We start from the raw sequence: 20,043 nt of genomic DNA on the forward strand, positions 1-20,043 counted from the left end.
CCGCCACAGCATGGCTTACCAAGCAGTGCGTCGGTGCGCGCCCGGGATCCGAACCAGCGAACCCCGGGCCACCGCAGCGGAGCGCGCGCACTTAACAGCTTGCGCCACCGGGCCGGCCCCAGAAGTTGTGACTTTTGTAGATTATAATCAGAAAACTAGCACTCTTTTCCCTGAAATCTTTTGGTTGAAGTCTTCTGGTCTTCAGTTGTCTTGTTGCTGTTCAATATTCACATATTTTCAAAGTTCTGCTGGAGATACTTTTTAACTTCTGAACATTAAAGCCATTTTGGATGTTTAAGGAGATTTTTGTTCTTCATGCAATAAAGCTTTTAGTGTATTTTGTTTTTAAATTATTTTTAAATTGAGGGAGTTGAAAATCCTTTTGGGAGGAAGTTGAATATTAATAATAAAAAATACTGTGGTTCCCTAAAGCAATTAAAATGCTTTATACTCAGTGTATTCTCTAATCTTTGAAAGCTGGTTAAGAAGCATACCTTTTGCTATAAATTGGTACAATCTCTTTGGAGGGCAGTGTGGCAATATCTGAATTAACTTTATCCTACAGATATATATGCACATGAAAACTATGCTGTATGTATTTTGGCTAAATAAGTTATGTCACTTTCATACAAAGGAATACTGGTCAGCCTCCAAAAGAATGAAGCAACTCTATATGTACAAATATATAAGGATATCCAAGCATTAATAAGTGAAGAAAAAGCAAGGTGCAGAACAGTGTGTATAATAGGCCTCTATTTATGTAAAAAAATTTTTTTTTGGTATGTGCTTATAAATGCCTAGAATATCTTTGGGAAAATACACAATGAACTATAATAGAGTTTCCTTTGGGGGAAGGAAACCAGATAACTGGAATACAGGGTTGGGAGGGAGATTTAATTTTTTCCCTGTATCAAATGTTTTACCTTGTGGATTTTATACCATTTGCAAAATTATCTATTAAAAAACAAAGTTGCTGGGGCTTCGCTTACATGCTCCATGGGTGATAGAGGGAAGCCTTAGAATATAAGAACTGAGTGCAGCATTTTAACAGTTATAACATTACAGCAAATCTGTTTTGTGTGTTTGCTTTTTGCTGTGTGGCGATTAGGTATACAGTTGTGAAAGGTTTCCCTGAAGTGATTATAATCAAATTTTTAAAAAATGGAAGTGGAGTGCCTGTTTATAAGCGCAGCTAAAGGAATGCTCATGAAAATTGACAGCTAGACAACTGGAAATTATTCTGAAAACCTCTGGGGTCCATCACCCAGGGAGAACAAGGTTGCTCCAGATTGCTGATAGCGATTTCTGACAGGCTAAGAAGAAAGTGAATTGACCTTGCTCTTCCTCCCTCCTCCTTTCCATTCGTTATGCCTTGCCCTGGCTTATCCAATTGCCCTGTGATCCTCAATTACATTTACTCTTATCCTTTACCCCAAATTCCTATTCACTTAGAGTGGTTGTCTGCAGACCCTCAGATTCTGAGGCACACACTTTTTGATTAGCATATTAGGGACGTCCCTGCAATATTATGTGGCAGTTTTTTCCATAGGGTGTCCAGTGGGATATTATTGGTTCCTCATCTATCTTTTTTTTTTATTTTTTTTGTGAGGAAGATCAGCCCTGAGCTAACATCCATGCTAATCCTCCTCTTTTTGCTGAGGAAGACCGGCTCTGAGCTAACATCTATTGCCAATCCTCCTCCTTTTTTTTTCCCCTCAAAGCCCCAGTAGATAGTTGTATGTCATAGTTGCACATCCTTCTAGTTGCTGTATGTGGGACGTGGCCTCAGCATGGCCGGAGAAGTGGTGCGTCGGTGCGCGCTTGGGATCCGAACCCGGGCCGCCAGTAGCGGAGTGCGCGCACCTAACCGCTAAGCCACGGGGCGGGCCCCCTCACCTATCTTAAGTTTGGTAGATCCTCTGTTGAGAGAGCATCTCATATGCTTCGTGATCCATAGAACATGCACTGTACTGTGCTGTTGTTGTACTGGAAAGTGCTGGTAATAAAAAGGGGCACTGTGACTGCATGTGTGCATCTCCCACCTTCCTTTCACTCTCTGGGTGAGAGGGGCAAAGGAGAATGCTGAGATGTGCAGCCCTCAGAGCTAAATGGTCTATTTCCTTTTGAATATAGGTAACAGGATCTTGGGCAAAATTACCAAAAAGGAAAAGTTTGATATCCACTGCTCTCCTCTATCCGAAGAGGAAGCATCTTCTTCAAGGCTGAGCCTTCCTCATTGGCTGTCCATACCATTTCTTTCCCTGCCCCTCACCCCCCAGTCTCCAAAGTCATTTTCATTCTCTCTAGTGTCTTTACTCTCTCTGTTTTTATTGACTTCTCTTTTATCTACAAACAAGATCCAGGCTTTCTGAACACAAAATAAACTTTCTTTCAACTTTGCCTATTAAACATAGTGTCAAAGAGCTCTGGTGCTGGTATTAGGTAGAACCTGCTCCTCCTCTGTAAAGAGGTAATAATGATCGTATCCGTCATACAGTTGTGAAGAGTATTACTCTAGCTAAAGCACATAGAGCATTTAGCACAGCCTTTGGCATATATGAAGGGCTACATTAACGTTGGCTTTTGCTTTATATTGTTGATTTAGTGGCTGTTGTTTTTAATATTGTTTCTCCCAAGGGTATCTTACACTAGCTACCTCTTCTGTTTTACATCCTATTTCCTGAATCTCTCCAATCTGTTCGTTCATCATGGACAAAATCACCATCCTCCTTACCTTCTTTGCAGTATCAAACACGTCTTCTCAGTTTTTCTACTAGCGTAATAATGCAAACTTTTTTTTATTAAAGAGAGAAACCTTCTCTCTTCTCTATTTCAGGTATCATGTCACCATCTTGATTAATAACTCTTTGTTTTTTATTCCCTGAACTCTTCTGCATCCTATGCTGAGATGTTTCTAAAGGTTCTTGGCTCTTTTATCTTCTTTGTTTTCTGTGCCCCAGTACTCGTGGCTTTTTGCCATACCTTAACATGAGTGTCCTCTTGAGTTCTCCTCCAGGCTGAAATCTCTGCATTTCTAACCACCATGGAATTCCATCACCATCTCTGAAAACCTTTATCATCTTTGAAGGACTTTCCTAAGTTCCATGTCTTCTATGGAGACTTCCCAAATATCTGCAGGCAGAAGGGATTTCTTCTTCAAAGAAGTCTCAGAGCCTGCTCTTGTGCCATACTTGGAATCTATTTATGAACATAGATTCTTCTCCTTTGGTGTTGGTCTTTGGGACACAATTTTTTTTATTTTTATTAGAATAATATGATATGCTAATCAAATTATTTTTCAATGAATGAATGAATAAAGCTATTGTTCTTAGAAGTATCAATATGTTAAAAGAACAGTGGATAAATTGATGGACTATATTCTACCTATGAGTTCTGAAGGGCTGATCCCCCGCTCATCATGCTTCAATGACATCTTTGGGAGAGAGGATGTGGTTGACACTAAAGTTAGCTGTAAAGTTAAAAATGAATGCAGTCAAAATTGTCCTTTTTGGGCCGGCCCCATGGCTTTGCGGTTAAGTGCGCGCGCTCCGCTACTGGCGGCCTGGGTTTGGATCCCGGGAGCGCACCGAAGCACCTCTTCTCCGGCCATGCTGAGGCCGTGTCCCCCATACAGCAACTAGAAGCTTTGGGGGAAAAAAAAAAGGAGGAGGATTGGCAATAAATGTTAGCTCAGAGCCGGTCTTCCTCAGCAAAAAGAGGAGGATTAGCACGGATGTTAGCTCAGGGCTGATCTTCCTCACACACACACAAAAAGTACTACAAGGCACTCATCGAGATGAGATGAGCAGACTAAGACGTGCATGTGGGACCTGAGACCAACTAGGAAACGGTAGATCCGGTCTCTTGCTCACATTCACCCTAGTGCCTACATGCAGTCACTTTTGGGCAATGGTTTTCCATATGTGGTCCAGGGACTCCTAGGGGTCTTTGAAACCCTTTCAAAGGGTCCTCAGAATCAAAATTATTTTCCTAATGGTGCTAAGACATTATTTGCCTTTTTCACTCATTCTCTAATGAGTAGTTTTCCTGACGTTACATGATGAATCCACACTATCTAAAAAGGCTATTAAAATACTATTTCCTTTTCTAAACACATGTCTATGTGAGGCCAGTTTTCTTTATACACTTAAGCAAAACCACTTATTGCAACAGATTGAATGCAGAAGCAGATGTGAGAATCTAGCTGTCTTAAGCCAGACATTAAAGAGGTTTACGAAAAAAAGACAATGCTCTTCTCATAAATCTTTCAAAAATTTTTTTCTTAAAAAATATATTTATGTTAACACATAATAGGTTTATTATTGTTATTTAAAAGTAAACTAATCAGTAAATACTTTCAAAAGTCCAAGTTCTACTACGTAAATATTGGTAGACATACAAAAGTTTTTTTTGGAGGTCCTTGGTAATTTTTATGAATATGAAGAGGTCCTAAGCATAAAAAGTATGAGAACTGCTGCTCTTGGGCACAATATACTCCTAAACGTGGAATGGCATTGAAATTACCCACACTTAAAATTTTTTTTTCTTTCTTCTCACCTTTCTTCTTCTAGCCCTATCTCATTGTTTTAGCAAAGATTTTGAATTTGTCCAAGTTAAATACGTGGTATGTGTCTCTACCGAATTTCAAGAGGCAAAATCTTGTTGCAATGTTCTTTCTGCTGTGCTACACGGAGAAAGTAAAACAAGCGGTCTCCACTGTATAAAGAAACTTTACTATGGATGATATGAATAAAATTGCCTTTAACCCGTAATTCCTAATAAAGCCTTTATTGTCCCAGATGATGGAGGGTTTCCTGAAAGTCAATTATTTAAGAGTATAGCTTCACCTCAAGAAAAGGTTTTTTAGACTATGTAGTTTACTAGTTTTTAGACTACTCGGATGTAGTCCTAGTAAAGTTTTGGATAATTTAACAAGATATTTGGAGCATAAATAAAGACCATCTGCTTACGTGGATAACAAATTTGTGGGTATTTTGCTGCTTGGAAATTGGAGAAGATTGAGTGTATCTGATCTGAAAATCTTAACAGATTAGAGTGGTTATACAGTAAATAGGCCCAGTATTTGGTTAAACTCTGTACTTTACTATCTAGGGATAGTTGTAAAGAACACTCACAAAGGAACCTCCCATTTCCTTTTCCTTTCTTATCCAAGTGATTTAACATGATCTGAAATTATAAATGTTTAGTTTGCATGTTTTATTCCCCAGAAGACTGGATGAGGCTGACGCATGTGTGGCAGCAGAGGAGAGGATATCTTGTCACTGCTATTTGAAATTGTGTTTTTGGACTGACGTAACGAGAGCTTTCACCAATTTAGGGAGGGCAGAGATGGGGTACGACGCCATTTTAGTTCGAAGCTTTACGATATGCTCTATTTGCCGGGTCACTATTGAGTTCTTCTAATTCTCTGTGGAGAATTCATAAATGTTTTGCTCATGTACTCATGAGTTCATATGATCTGGACATTCATTCTGAATGTCTAAATGCCATTGTTCCACAAGGCAGTATATGAAAATGTTAGTAAAATTTCTCACCTTAACAGGAGAAGTGACATTTTAGGGAATTGCGAGTTATTTGGTTGACATTCCATTTTTAAAGATGTTACCAAAAAAATCACTACCAGCGATATAGAGCTCACCTTTTACTACCCAAAAAGAAGAAACTATGTAACGTTATTTTGTATTCTTTATGAGGTATTTCTAAATGCTGCCTCCTGGAAAGATTATTTCCTGGAAAACAAGTCAGGTCAACTCATGGCAGTGTTGGTGAACCAGATCCTTGGGTTTTGGTTATTTTAGGTTTGGATGCTCTTTGCCTGAGACTGTTAATCTTGAATTAAGTGAGTCCTATCAGGTCTCCTGGCAGAATGTGGACCAGGCCCGGCAGAAGACCCTGAGCTGACTCTTTCAAGTGGATGGGCTGGTTTTGCACTGATGCAGTTCCCCAAGGTGACAGATGGTACACCGTGGAAGTCCGCCTGCCTGGCACTCAGTGTGAAGAGGTCCTTGCTTCAAGGGAGGGGTGTGTAGAGAAAATCTCAAATGTCCGTCTAGAGTCTGAAAATATTACTTCTCTATTTGATCCATTCCGGTGCTTCCCTACGTGTTTCCAAGATAAATAAGATAACGCCCTGTCTTGAAGTAGCTTACAATAACGTTAAGAGAAAGGCAACTGAATTAAGTGCAATTAAGCCTTGTGAGTGCTGTGATATGTATAAGAGAGAGTGGGGGACATAAAAATGGGAGTATGTAGTCAGTTTCACCTGGAGAAGTATTTCTTAGATATTAGATTTTTTTAAAGTACAAAAAAGTTTTAAAAAAGGAAATAAATGACCTATTACCTGTGCGGCCCTTCACTCCCAATCACACAGCCCTTTGGATGCTAAAACAAATTCATGCACACATTTAGAATGACTTTTTTTTTTTAAATTAAGGAATGCCTCTAAGATTATGCCTTCTGACAGATTCCTCTGAGAGAAAATCTGTTTGCTGGAAACCCTAAAAAGCAGGAATTAATTCATGTATAGCTACTGTTAGAGGATTTGTCTTTGGATATTTCTTTACTATTCCCCACCCTTACCTCAGGCCTGAGATTGGATGTGAAATCTGATTATGTTTTAGGGTGAGGCAAAGTGTTGTGACCAACATTGAGCCGAGACCAGCACTGTTCCCTTCTTTGTCCTCTGCCTTTCCCTCCCCCAAATAACAACAAACAAAACTGCCTAGTATATAAAAAACACCGAGTCAATAAAGACAGCCATGATAGATGCAGAAATGGCATAATCTCCACTGTCAACTACCACTGCCATGACAGTTTGCTTGTCTAAGTGGCAGAAGCCAGCACCTTATCCTGCGTAGGTGTGGGCTATTGAATCAGAATCAACAAACATTTGGTTCCAAATAGTTCTCTGTTAAACTGAACATGGGGACCTCTTCCATGTGTACTGGAGAGTATATTGAAAAGGCTACCATATTGAGGTAGGAGGAAAAAAAAGTAAAGTTCTAAGTTGAGAATTGTTTGCAATACTGGCAAATTAAGCCTGCTTTTCTTTACCCCGCAGTTTTGAGATAAGATATGGGAGTTGCAGGAGGAAAGTTTCCATGTTCTTGTTAATGGCACAGGTTTCCTGTTTACATATTTGGAGGGAAAGTTGTATACATGGATTCCTGAAGTTCTATTTTAAGTGTGTTCGTTTTGTTGCTCATTCAACAATCATTGGGTTGGGCTCTGGGGCAACAGAAATAACTAGCATGCGGCCTATAGGAGGCAGAGTCTAGTCGGGGAAAGTGAACCTGTAAAAGTATGACAGGCCCTAGGAGGGAGATTTGGAAGTCAGGAAGTATTTTTCTGTGCAACAAATACATCAAAGTTAAGTTCCTAGGCCACCAACCAAAAGCTAATTCTACCTTTGACATTATCAATAGTAAGCTAAGGTTTATTGAGCCTTAATAAGTCCCAGGGAGAATTCTAAGTCTTTAATTTATCTATTTGTTTCAACAGCCCTAGGAGGTATTATTATTATCTCCATTTTTAATAGATGAGCAAATAGGCGTGAAGAAATTAAGTAATTTGTCCAGATAGTCCTACTAGAGTTGGCTATCTAGCTTTTTAAAAGAAGGGAGTGGTTGAGCATAGCTTGCTGAATTTGTGTATATAGGCTCCTAAATTAGAGACCCTTTTGGGGGCTGTTTTTTATTTCTGAAGAAGATGTGCACTGAGCTAACATCTGTTGCCAGTCTTCCTCTATTTTGTCTGTGGGTTGCCGCCATAGCACGGCCACCGAGGAGCGGTGTAGGTCCACGCCAGGGAACGAACCTGGGCCGCTGAAGCGGACTGTGCCAAACTTAACCCCTAGGCTGTGGGGCCAGCCCTTGGGGGCTGTTTTTAATAATAGTTAATTGGTGCACATGACGTTTAATGATATCCATTTATTATGTTTCCTCCTTTTTATTCTAAGTTCCTTCAGAGCAAGAACCTTGTCTTATTTGCCATAGAATTCCCAGCTTGCAGCATAGCCTATCCCAAAATATGGGTTGAATGAATTCGGATATTTTGAAATTCACAATGAAGAGCTCTTTGAGGACACACTAACTCCCTTGTAGCACCTTTCTCAGTGCTTTGCAAAAATTAGGTACTTAACAAATGTTTGGAGAATGAACAAATGAAATTGTTAATGTTTTTGAATAGGGGACAGTGCTTACTGGGGACAGGGCTTACTGATTCTAAAAGACTGTGTTATTTCTTATTATAGTAGTTTTTGAGTTTAGTTTTTTTAGTTTATTCTAAATTCTGACTCTGGATTGTTCCAAATTTGTATGTTTTTAGTGCTTTACCAATTTAGTGAATGTCTTTTAATACATAAAAAAGTTGCTGACTACACAAAAGTGATAAGAGGGTAGAATGGTTTTAGATGACTGTGGACTTGATCTGGGAAGTTTTCTATCTATCAGAGATACATTTAAAATGCCCAGGAACGAATCAATCAATCTTTGTCCCCCTCCACTTTTGCTTAACAAGATCTGGCCTCTGAGTATGCACAGTTCTGTTCAGTAGTGAACAGTTATGTTTAGAGTTGGTGCATATTGGGTAAGATCAATGAGTTTAATATTGAAGGATATTAAAGATTCCATAAGTGGCCTCATTTGTACTTGTAGGTAAGGAAAAACTTCACCTCTGCTCTCCTAGGTTCAATAACTGGGTCTATGAAATAAACTGACAGACAACAGGCAGACTAACAGGAGAAAAGATATACAGACTTATTAATTTTTAATATTATGTGCATGGGAGCATCACAGGAAAACAAAAGTAAATACTCAAAAAAGGGTGAGATTTGGGAACGTATACACTGTCTTAATAGGAAAAGCGTTGGGGGAATGTACGCAATTTAGGAGAGAGTAAATGATTTTTAGAAAAGATGAACAAGCCCTTAGAAGAATAGATGGGAGATATGATAGTTTGTGACAAAGTTTCTGTGGATGTGGTGTCCACTTCTAGCCTCCTCTGTTGTAATAATAGTCAGTCTTCCCTGGGGACGACATTCCTGGGGAGGGGAGTTTTAACAATCAAGTTCCTTTTGGAAGCTCTGTCTTTAGGCAGATGAGGGAATTCAGAAAAAGCCTCTCCCTGCATTTGCTGTTTTTGAAGTGCCTACAGCTCAAAATAATCAGTATACCAAAGCAGCATATTTTAGGGTGGTATGTCCTGAACTCCATCATCATCTGGGGACCTGAGGACAATGTGACAGTGAGATTCCACAGCTGGATTTGTAATGTGTTTTCTGGCGCAGTGCATTTCCTTCAACTGCAGGATGAGAGTAGGTGTAAGAGTGAGGTGGGGACTGCACTAACACGGAGTTTGATAAAGTCCCCTGTAGATTCTGATTCACTGTCTTTTCATCACTCCTCTAATACATATGTGTGTATAAAGTTATAGCCACACTTATATTTTTATACCATATAGAGCTAAAATATTTTCATATTAGGAAAAGGCCAAGCTCGTGAGTTGGTTGGGTTCTATTGTGGATCCAGTGTCCTCTGCTTCTAGACTTATAATACAGCTTATGGAAGAGCTTGGCTATGACTTGAGTTTTGTAGAATGGGAGAGATTTTATTAGGAAGACGAGTGAGTACCAGTGTCCCACTTGGATTTAGGGACAGTTATAGGCTGTGCAACATGAAGCAACACGGTCACTGGTAAACTATGCTTACAGAATGTGTATCGAGTTGTCAACCTAAATAAAGAGGTAAACTGAGGCAAGTTCAAATTACCAGAAATTGAGTTTATTCGAGAATAGCAGAGGAATTGCAGTTTGTGAAACGCATGCTATACCAAGCTACAGGCGAGTCAGATGAGAGTTTGGGGCAGGCTGTATTTATGGGCAGGGAGTGCAAAGAGGGGGACGTCCATCCAGAGTCCAAGCAATAAGTTCACTGACTTGAGGATGGGGAGTGATTCTTGGTGGATGTTCATCCGTCAGGAGTTAAGTCTTGGTCTTGTGTAAATCATCATTTACGGGAAATCAGTCGCTCAGTTCTTAAGTTTGTTCTTCTGAGAGTGCATGCGTGAGTTTCTCCATTTCACATCCTCTGGTACCATTTTAGATTGAAATCCTTGCACAGAATCTTGCCGAGGTCACATCACTCCTCTGACACTCTTTCCAGCTGTCTGTGAAATCTTAGCCAAAGTGGTGCTTTATGAGTGAGAATTTTGAAGTTTGAGAGCTTGATATTCACTCTATAGGATTATGGTGCAAGATTTCTTTCTTTCTTTTTTTTTTTGTTAAGGAAGATCAGCCCTGAGCTAATATCCATGCCGATCCTACTCTTTTTGCTGAGGAAGACTGGCCCTGAGCTAACATCCATGCCGATCTTCCTCCACTTTATATGGGACGCTGCCACAGCATGGCCTGACAAGCGGTGCGTCAGTGCACGCCCGGGATACGAACCTGGGCTGCCGCACTTAACCACTACGCCACAGGGCCGGCCCCTATGGTACAAGATTTAAAAGTGACTTTTAGCAGAATTAAGAGAACACATCAGTAATATCTTTACTTCCTTGCTAGAGTTTTGTGCATTTAGGAATCTTTCACTTGAGATTATAGACGAATTAACTTTGGGAATATTTTTGTGTTCACACTTGGCTTATTTGTGTCTATGTTGTCTGTAGTAGAAGCCAGTAAGTACTTGGCCTGTCTGGAGTTGGTCTTGGCATTTTAATTAGCGTCCACAACATTTAAATATATATTGCCTAAGTGAACTACTGTGGTTACACTACTTTCTCACTTAATTGGAATATAAAAATAACGACAGTTTCTATTCAGTCCCAGAAATCCTGGATTGAAGGGGTGTTCGACAAGAGAGAATGTAACAAAATCATACCCAGCTCAAAAGACCCTCACAGGTACAATTTTTAATTATATTTTTCTTTTAAAGCAACACTATGTGGAGCACTGTTTGTGGAAACTTAGAGATACGACTTGTTTAGAGGATTTGATAATATCTATAACTTTAGTATTTATTTTAATCGATGTTTATTTCTTCATCTTTATAAAAATAGTACATGATTATTGTAGAAATTCTTACCAGATTTTCTGGTAAGAATAGGGACCTTGTCAATTTTGTATGTCATTCCAACCCAGTGCCTATGACACTGCCTGTGTATAGTAGGCTCCTGAGAAATGTCTGTTTAATAACTTAATGAAGGGGGCTGGCCCCATGGCTTAGTGGTTAACTGCATGCGCTCCGCTACTGGCGGCCCGGGTTTGGATCCCGGGCGCGCACCAAGGCACCTATTCTCCGGCCATGCTGAGGCCGCGTCCCACATACAGCAACTAGAAGGATGTGCAACTATGACATACAACTGTCTACTGGGGCTTTGGGGGAAAAAAATAAATAAATAAAAATTAAAAAAAAAATAATGAAGTATAAAGAAAAAAAACTTCATCATAAAGGCATCACCCTGGTGGAGTCACTGTTAATATTGTGGTAGATTTCACTCTGTTGTTTTATCTTTGATGCTCCTGTTCCTCTTAGTGGGAGGATAGAAATATCTAGTGCTACATCCATTTCACCAGGTTTGGATAAAAAATTTACAACTTCTGAATACTGAATATTCAAAATATTGTGACTATCGGGGCCGGCCCGTTGGCGCAAGTGATTAAGTGCGCGCACTCCGCTGCCGCGGCCCCGGGTTCACCGGTTCAGATCCCTGGCGCGCACCGACGCACCGCTTGGCAAGCCATGTTGTGGGAGCGTCCCATATAAAGTGGAGGAAGATGGGCACGGATGTTAGCCCAGGGCCAGTCTTCCTCAGCAAAAAAAGAGGAGGATTGGCAGGTGTTAGCACAGGGCTCCTCACAAAAACAACAACAACAAAAAAAGCACAAAATATTGTGACTATTCCTTATCCCCAACTAAAGAGTCTGTGGAAAATAGTAATTGGGATATTCCAAGACACTGTGCTCAGATTATGCAAGCAGTTAGTTTTAGTTCCATTTTCCTCCCATAAGCTTTTTCTTTGAGCAGATAATGGGCAGCAGAATGGAAAGATTTGAGTTTGGCTATTCTGAGTTCTTGACAACCCTTTGGAAGCTCTGCTTGTAGAGCAAAGTTCAAAACAGCAGCCAATGAAAGATAAGGGAAGAAAGGGCTACGGAAAATTCCCCAAGGTAATTGGGTCCATGAAATTAAGATTGAGTGGCATTGCCCTTGGGGAAAAGGAATTAAAAGGAAAAGAAAATAGAAGAGCAGTGTTTTAATCAGGGGGACTACTCTATTTTTAGATTCCTTCGAGCATATTTAGATTCCTTATACTCATTTGAAGTTTAGAAATCACAGCTATATGCCTATAAAGGGTAGCATGGTGAGGTCACTAAAATTCTAGCTCTTTGGGGGTGATGAAAATGGTGTTCCTTGCCTTTGTTAAATATTTACTAGTCCCACCCTCATTGAATTACCTGTGGCTTGTAAACCCTATGATTAGAAATGCTCATTTTACCTGTTGATAAGATGCTTACAGAATGAAAAAACAAAGTAGTCTTATTTTTTCCCTTCATCTTTTGTGACATCTTGTCATGTGATGGTGGCTGCAGTAGGAGGCACACTGAGCTCAGGCAGCTTCTATTGCTCCGTAAGCAGAAAATCATCTTCACAATCACCTTGAACCTCATGAAAAGTGATAAACTATTAGTCATTAGCCCTTGGACTCAAGAAGAATATAAATGATCATAATTCCATGAATGTTCCAAGACGTACTACGTCTTGGAAAAAAGAGCAGCTTTTATTTCTGTGTGATTGTAAAAATAGTTAATGGATAACTATGGCTATTCCTCCTATGCCAGCCTTTTTCTTAGATCCTTCTAAGGGTCTCAAAATTGTAGCTTTCATGTGGTTTTCTTTCTTACGGTGCATAGGAAAAGGGTGGTAGTTCACTATTTTAAATTTAGATAAAAGTTTATTTTTTATTGATTCTTTTTGTAGCTCCTAATAAGAAACAGATCTGATAGACTTGATTCCAATGTCTTTTTTCTTCTTATTTTGAATGTATTGAAATGAAGCTTCTGAGAAAAGACATTCCCAAAAGTCTGGTACAGGAAGAAGTGAAAGGCCTGAATATTCATTTCTGAATAATTTAGAATGATTCTGAGTCTGTGAACACTACCTTTTCTTCCATTATTTTAACTAGAGTTCTCTTCTAGTTAAAACTTCTTCACACCTAAAATATGATCATTGATGACCACAGCGCTAACCCCCAAAACCAGAAAGTTCTTTTGAATCTAAAAAAGAAAGATTAATAAGGATAATAATTATAATCATACCAACTTTTCCTTGACTTGATAGTGTTTTATGGTTTTAAAATTGTACGTTTTTGGGGCCGGGCCCATGGCATAGCACGTAACAGTGCACATGCTCCGCTGCTGGCGGCACGGGTTCGGATCCCGGGTGCGCACCAATGCACCGCTTGTCAGGCCATGCTGTGGCGGCATCCCATATAAAGTAGAGGAAGGTGGGCACAGATGTGAGCCCAGGGCCAGTCTTCCTCAGCAAAAAAAGGAGGATTGGCAGATGTTAGCTCAGGGCGGATCTTCCTCACACACACCAAAAAAATTGTATATTTTCTTACTTAATTCTCAAGAATTCTGTGTTATCTTCATAGTGTAATAATAATAATAGCTATCATTATTATACATATTGCAATGCACCAGGCACTGTAAGACACTTACATATATTATCTCAGGTAATCCTTTTAATAACATTATGGCAGATATTATTTTCAGATGTGAAACTGGAGCTTAGAGGAATCGTTAAATCACTGTGATTTAAATTCAGATATTTTGGCTCCAAACTCAGTGTTCTGTTAATTAGATGCTAATTATCACAATGTAATTATATTTGGTAAATGACGTAGGGGAGTATTTGGGAAATGATGTATGAGTACTCAGCAAACCCTGATTTCCAGACCATGGAAGATAACAGATATTTACTGTATAAGCATTAAATATGTTTTCAAATATATCAGTAAAGTAACAGAGGTTTTATTTCTTTAATTTAGATGTACTGCAGGATGCCAGGTCTGCCAGAATTTAATCAGGTAAGACTTAAGATTTCTTTGAACTTTTAAGCACTCTGTTTAAAACTCATTGGGACAGTTTTGTTACATCTTGAATGGACTCTGTGAAAGGGCTTTATTGGTGCATCCTATTTACCTTTTCAAAGGAAGTTTTAAAAAAAAAATCTGAGATTTTTTTGAAGGAGAGTGATTATTGGAATGTAATAGATTACTTGAGTTATTGAGACATGTAAATGCTAAGGGCCTTTAGCAAGAGTTTTTGCCAGTTGAAATACTTGTAGCGCATTAAATTTTCCTTTTACCATCTTAACATTTTATTTGGTTAACAAAGATGCTTTTTGCACATACAGCACTGTATTTGATCTATGACTTGCAAGTGATGTGTGTGCATACCAAGTGCCAATTCTGACACCGATTCCGATGTGTGTTTTTTTCCCAACACTACAAAGTAATTAACTCAATTCTGACACTGTCTACCTGGAGATAGTGTCAGATCCCACAGGTTGAGAGCTCAATCCTACAAGACTACTCCCCCATGCCTCACCTCTTCAGATGTCAGTCAAAAGTCAAGGTTGTCACCTGTGCTTCTGACCAATGGGCTATAGATCGGAGGTTCTGACAACCCCCTCCACGGTTCAGTTAATTTGCTAAAGTGACTCACAGAACTCGGAGAAACATTTACTTACATTTACCAGGGTGTTATAAAGGATATTATAAAGGATACAGATGAACAGCCGGATGGAAGAGATACGTAGTGCAACGTATGTGGAAAGTGGCATCCTTGTAGGTTTTTATGGAGGCTTTATTACATAGGCATGGCTGATTGAATCATTGGCCATTGGCGATTGATTCAACTTCCAGCACCTTTATGGCTCTTATCACTTAGGAAATTCCAAGGGTTTTAGGAGCTCTGTGCCAGAAACAGGGACAAAGACCAAATATATATTTATTATAAATCACAATATCACACAACCTTATGGGGAAAAATAACTCTTCAGTGCAATACAAATTTTAATCATGATTTTCATTTTAAACTGTGTGTTAATAACTGGTTTTACCTTTCTTTTGTAAGTGGAGGAAAATGAAATTTCCTTAGTTCTGATCATAGCCTAAAGTTTATATTATGGATTGAACCAATGTTAAATTTATTTTTGTAAAAAAAAATTCAGAATCCAAAGCGTAGCAAATCATGGGGAAAGGAAAATACTATAAACAGATATGGGAGGAGAGGAAGGTAGAGGTGCTGGGTGTACTGGTCAGCTCAGGCTCTCATAACAGAATACCGCAGACTGAGTGGCTTAAACAACAGACATTTATTTTCTCATAGTTCTGGAGGCTAGAAGTCCAAGATCAAGGGGCCATCAGGGTTGGTTTCTGGTGAAGCCTCTCTTCTTGTTTTGCAGACAGCCAACTTCTCGCTATGTCCTCACGTGGCCTTTCCTCCGTGAAAGACTTCTTATAAAGACACCAGTCCTATTAAACTTTATTACTGCCTTATAGAGTCTACCTCCAAATAAAGTCACATTGGGGATTAGGCCTTCGACATATGAATTTTGGGGGACAGAATTCTGTCCATAACACTGAGGGGCAAAATTTCCATTTGGCTAACCTCTTTCACCTTTTCCTCAAATTCTTTTTTTTTTTTCTTTTTAGTAATTATTTAAAATTTTGTTAAAATTCAAAACAAACATAAGAATATACCAAAAAGAAGTGAAAAGGCTTCATTTACTCCTCCTGCTTCCTGCTTTATTCTCTAGAACCTCTCCTTGTCAATACTCTTCCAAACTCACAATCTTCAGAGGTAACTAATGTGAACATCTATTTTCACACTATCCAGAAATTAAAAACAGTTAAAACTTATAATTTTTGCACCTAGCTAGGTCCTAGTTTGATTTTTTTCCGTATGAGGAGCCAAATGTTCCATTATCAGTTACTGAGCAGACTGTCCTAGCCTCATTCATTTCTGATGTCATCTCTGTTGTGTACAAAATTCCCGTTTGTCTATGGCTCTGTCTCTGAGCTTTCTTCTCGGCGTCATTGATCTGCTTCTCCTGGTCCTGGTAAATGCCGCTCTGTGTCATTAGTATAGCTTTATAAGATATCTTGGTATGTGATAGGGCAAGTCTTCTATACTTTATTCTTCTTTTTAAAAATCATTTTACTCTTTTGTACACTTTTATACATCCATATGAATTTTTGAATCACTTTGTCAAGTTCCCTGAAAAATTCTTTTAGGATTTTGATGGGTATTTTATAGAATTTATAAAAACAATTTGGGAGGGAATTGGCAATTGGCATCCTTATAAGGTTGATTCTCAAGGTGAGTACTTGTTAGCGATATATAATTTGGGACTTCTGAAAGTTATAGCTAAAGGGATGAACATGGAATCTTTTTTTTTTTAATTTGAGGGATGATTGATTTCTTCTATGGGGCCACCTTGCCACAATTTAACGAGCTGGTTAAAAACTAGACTAAAACTGTATAGACTCAAATCAAATGGATTAGACTAGAAAAATACTTAGACAAAGTGGGTTCAAACTGAAGAACAGTCTTATGAAAGAGTAGTGAATTATTTCTCCAGGTGTGAGTTGTGGTTGCCTCCATTTATTTCTGTTTAGAAAAAGCCACAGTGAGATGAATCATCCAGTTTATGAACAGATGCTTTTTCTTTCTTTCTTTTTTTTTTTTTTTGTGAGGAAGATCAGCCCTGAGCTAACATCCATGCCAATCCTCCTCTTTTTGCTGAGGAAGACTGGCCCTGAGCTAACATCCATGCCGATCTTCCTCCACTTTATGTGGGACACCACCACAGCATGGCCTGACAAGCGGTGCATCGGTGTGCGCCCGGGATCTGAACCCTGGTCCGCCAGCATCGGAGCGCGCGCACTTAACCGTTATGCCACGGGGCCGCCCCGATGCTTTTTCATTTTGAAGAGTGATCCTCGCTCCAAAAGATGACCAGATGACACATTTCTCACTAGTAGATCCTGATTATGTGTATTCTATACATTTGGGATTATTTCTCCTTTCTTTGAGTCAAAACCTCCTTCATACGGAACCTCAAAATTATCCTCTGTGTTCTGACTTTTCTCTTCTTCATGTTTCTTTGCTTAGTTGGACCCCATCACTTGTACATGTTCTTATGTTGCTTTTTACACAAAAAAAACCCTGAGTCATTTATAAAGCTGAATAATCTCTTTGTATGCAATAGGTATATGATGTGACATATTTGATGCAAATAATTTTCTTTGTTTGCAGATGCATGATTTTTCATTGTAGAAAGTTTTCAAGTTCTATATCTTCAAATTTTAACTTTTCCTTCTGATTGTTTCTAATTCATCAAAGATGAGAAGTTTATTATTCTTTCACAAATGTGATTATTGTTATATTTTGTTCATTTTTATGTAGTTTTAGTTTTAAAAAGATTTAACCTTTTAGGGCTGGCTGGGTGGTGTAGTGGTTGAGTGCGTGTGCTCTGATTTGGCGGCCCGTGGTTCGCAGGTTCGGATCCCCGGCACCCACCGACGCACCGCTTGTTGAGCCATGCCAGGGTGGCGTCCCATATAAAGTAGAGGAAGATGGGCACGAAGTCAGCCCAGGGCCAGTCTTCCTCAGCAAAAAGAGGATTGGCAACAGATGTTAGCTCAGGGCTGATCTTCCTCACACACACACACAAAAAAGATTTAACCTTTTAATTTTCTTAGTTTATTTTGTTCTACAGTAGAAATTATGGCTATGTATATGAAATAGTTTCCAAAACTGCTAATTATTTGCAAGAACATTATTAAATTTTCCTCTCTTTAAAATATTACATATATAATTTATTATTAATTTATGTTTATAGTCAAGTTTCTTTCATGGCTCTTTTCTCAGGATAGTTCTATGTTTACATATTTCTCTGAAGCTGCATGTTTTTCTTGCATTGATTAACAGTCCTTTTTTTTTTTTTGGTAAGATTGGCCATGAGTTAACATCTGTTGCCAATCTTCCTCTTTTTGTTGAGGAAGATGGGCCCTGAGCTAACATCTGTGCCCATCGTCCTCTATTTTGTAAATGGGATGCCGCCACAGCATGGCTTGATGAGCTGTGCATAGGTGTGTGCCTGGGATCCAAACCCACGAACCCCAGGCCGCCGAAGCGGAGCGCGCAAACTTAACCACTACGCCGCCAGGCTGGTCCCTAACAGTCCTTCCTTTTAATGTGCATATTATATCCTACATGAGGACATTTTCTTACTCTCCTTAAGTTTTGTATGTTAGAGATTTTTAGTTTTTTTAAAAACAACTTTTTTGAGGTATAATTGCCACAAAATAAACTATACCTATTTAAAATACACAATTTAATGTTTTTTTTTTTTTTTTACCATTTTAACTATTTTTAAATGTTCAGTTCAGTAGTGTTAAGTATATTCACATTATTGTGTAACAGACCTCCTGAGCTTTTTCAACTTGCAAAACTGAAACTCTGTGTCCATGAAACAATAGGTCTTCATTGGCCCTTCTTCCCAATCCCTGGCAACCACCATTCTACTTTCTTTGTGGAGTTGACTGCTCTAGGTACCTCATAAGTGGAATCATACAGTATTTGTCTTTTTACAACTGGCTTATTTCACTTAGCATCATGTCCTCAAGGTTCATCCATGTTGTATCGTATCACAGGACTTCCTTCCCTTTTAAGGCTGAATAATATTCCATTGTGTATATATACACATCTTCTTTATCCATTCATCTGTCAATGAACACTTGGGTTGCTTCCACCTCTTGGCCATTGTGAATAAAGCTGCTATGAACATGGGTGTGCAAGAGATTTTTGGTATTTTTTTAAACATTCCCCAAGTGATTCTAATGTGCAGCCAAGGGAGAGAACCACTGAGGGGTGTTTCTGAACTTAGAAGACAATCCAATGTTATGAATCTCATATAAATCTTAATGTGAAGTTTTAAAAATTGTTAATATATGTCATCTATACATTACCTTAGAAAAATGTGGAAACATTATATCTATTTTATATTCTGAAATTGTGTGTTTTCTGTTTTGAAATTGGTTTTTATCCCAAATTTAAGGTGTTACTGTGGGCGACTGATTGGAGACCATCATGGGACAGATTATACCTGGACCATCTCAGCTGCCAACAGTAATGAAAATGAACAATGGTCTGTCGAAAAGCACACGACAAAAAGCCCTACAGATACTTTTGGCACTATTAATTTTCAAGATGGAGAGCATATCCACCACTCCAAGGTTTGCTAATAACACATTATTTTGCTAGTTTTTAACAGAGGGTATAACCTCTAAATGTATCTCCAAATTGTATCTCCAAGTGTAGATGATCAGATAACCAGGTCTTATTGCAAAAGTGATCCATGTTATTGACCTTTTGACGAAAATGACCCGACCCTTCTCTTTTCTTTATGTCTGAGGGGCATTTCCCAGGTGCGGTGTGGCCAGCTTTTTATTTGACCCCTTTCAGCAAGCTTATGCCCTCTGCAGAGGAGAATGGCTTATTGCCAAAAGGCTGCCCTTTTCTTAAGGAGTGCAGAAAAGTTTCTACCAAAGAGCAGGCTTTAGCTCAGACATGTCCATAGCAGTTACCGGTAACCTGTGGCTTGTTCATGCCTGCTATGTCCTTGTGAGAACCTCTTCTCAGGAAGGAAATGGGGGGAGTTCTCTCTGCACCCCCTGCCTGATAGTATATGGGGCTTTCCAGGCCAGTTTTTCCTCTATCCCTAATATGATAATTTTGCATGTGATTTGCATAGTATTGACAGGTCAGTTATCTCTCAGGTGTTTTCACTTGAGCTTGTTGACCACCTACTGCTTTATCAGAGGAAGCTTCTCCTGGGGAAAATGCAGGGGCGCCCACGTCAAGAAAGCTCAGAATCAGCTGTACTCTGGACTCTGACCATCACTCCATTTAATCAATCCAGTTAGATGGATTTGAAACAGCAGTTCTTA

The 20,043-nt window shown here is 39.1% G+C and overlaps 1 protein-coding gene across 2 annotated transcripts in view; it reads left to right on the forward strand.

The window, feature by feature from the left end:
- Positions 1 to 20,043, forward strand: part of TRPM6 (transient receptor potential cation channel subfamily M member 6) — a 143,265-nt gene that overhangs the window by 12,558 nt on the left and 110,664 nt on the right. The window contains exons 2-4 of one of the 2 annotated variants that reach the window (XM_058565639.1): positions 10,841 to 10,920; positions 14,071 to 14,109; positions 19,152 to 19,329. In XM_058565639.1, coding sequence (XP_058421622.1) covers positions 10,841 to 10,920; positions 14,071 to 14,109; positions 19,152 to 19,329 — 297 coding nt within the window. Of the gene's footprint in view, positions 1 to 10,840; positions 10,921 to 14,070; positions 14,110 to 19,151; positions 19,330 to 20,043 lie in introns of those variants that run through there. The other variant, XM_058565638.1, reaches the window with a different exon arrangement.

The sequence above is a fragment of the Diceros bicornis genome, chromosome 22 (assembly GCF_020826845.1).
Source record: "Diceros bicornis minor isolate mBicDic1 chromosome 22, mDicBic1.mat.cur, whole genome shotgun sequence".
NCBI classification, from domain to species: domain Eukaryota; kingdom Metazoa; phylum Chordata; class Mammalia; order Perissodactyla; family Rhinocerotidae; genus Diceros; species Diceros bicornis.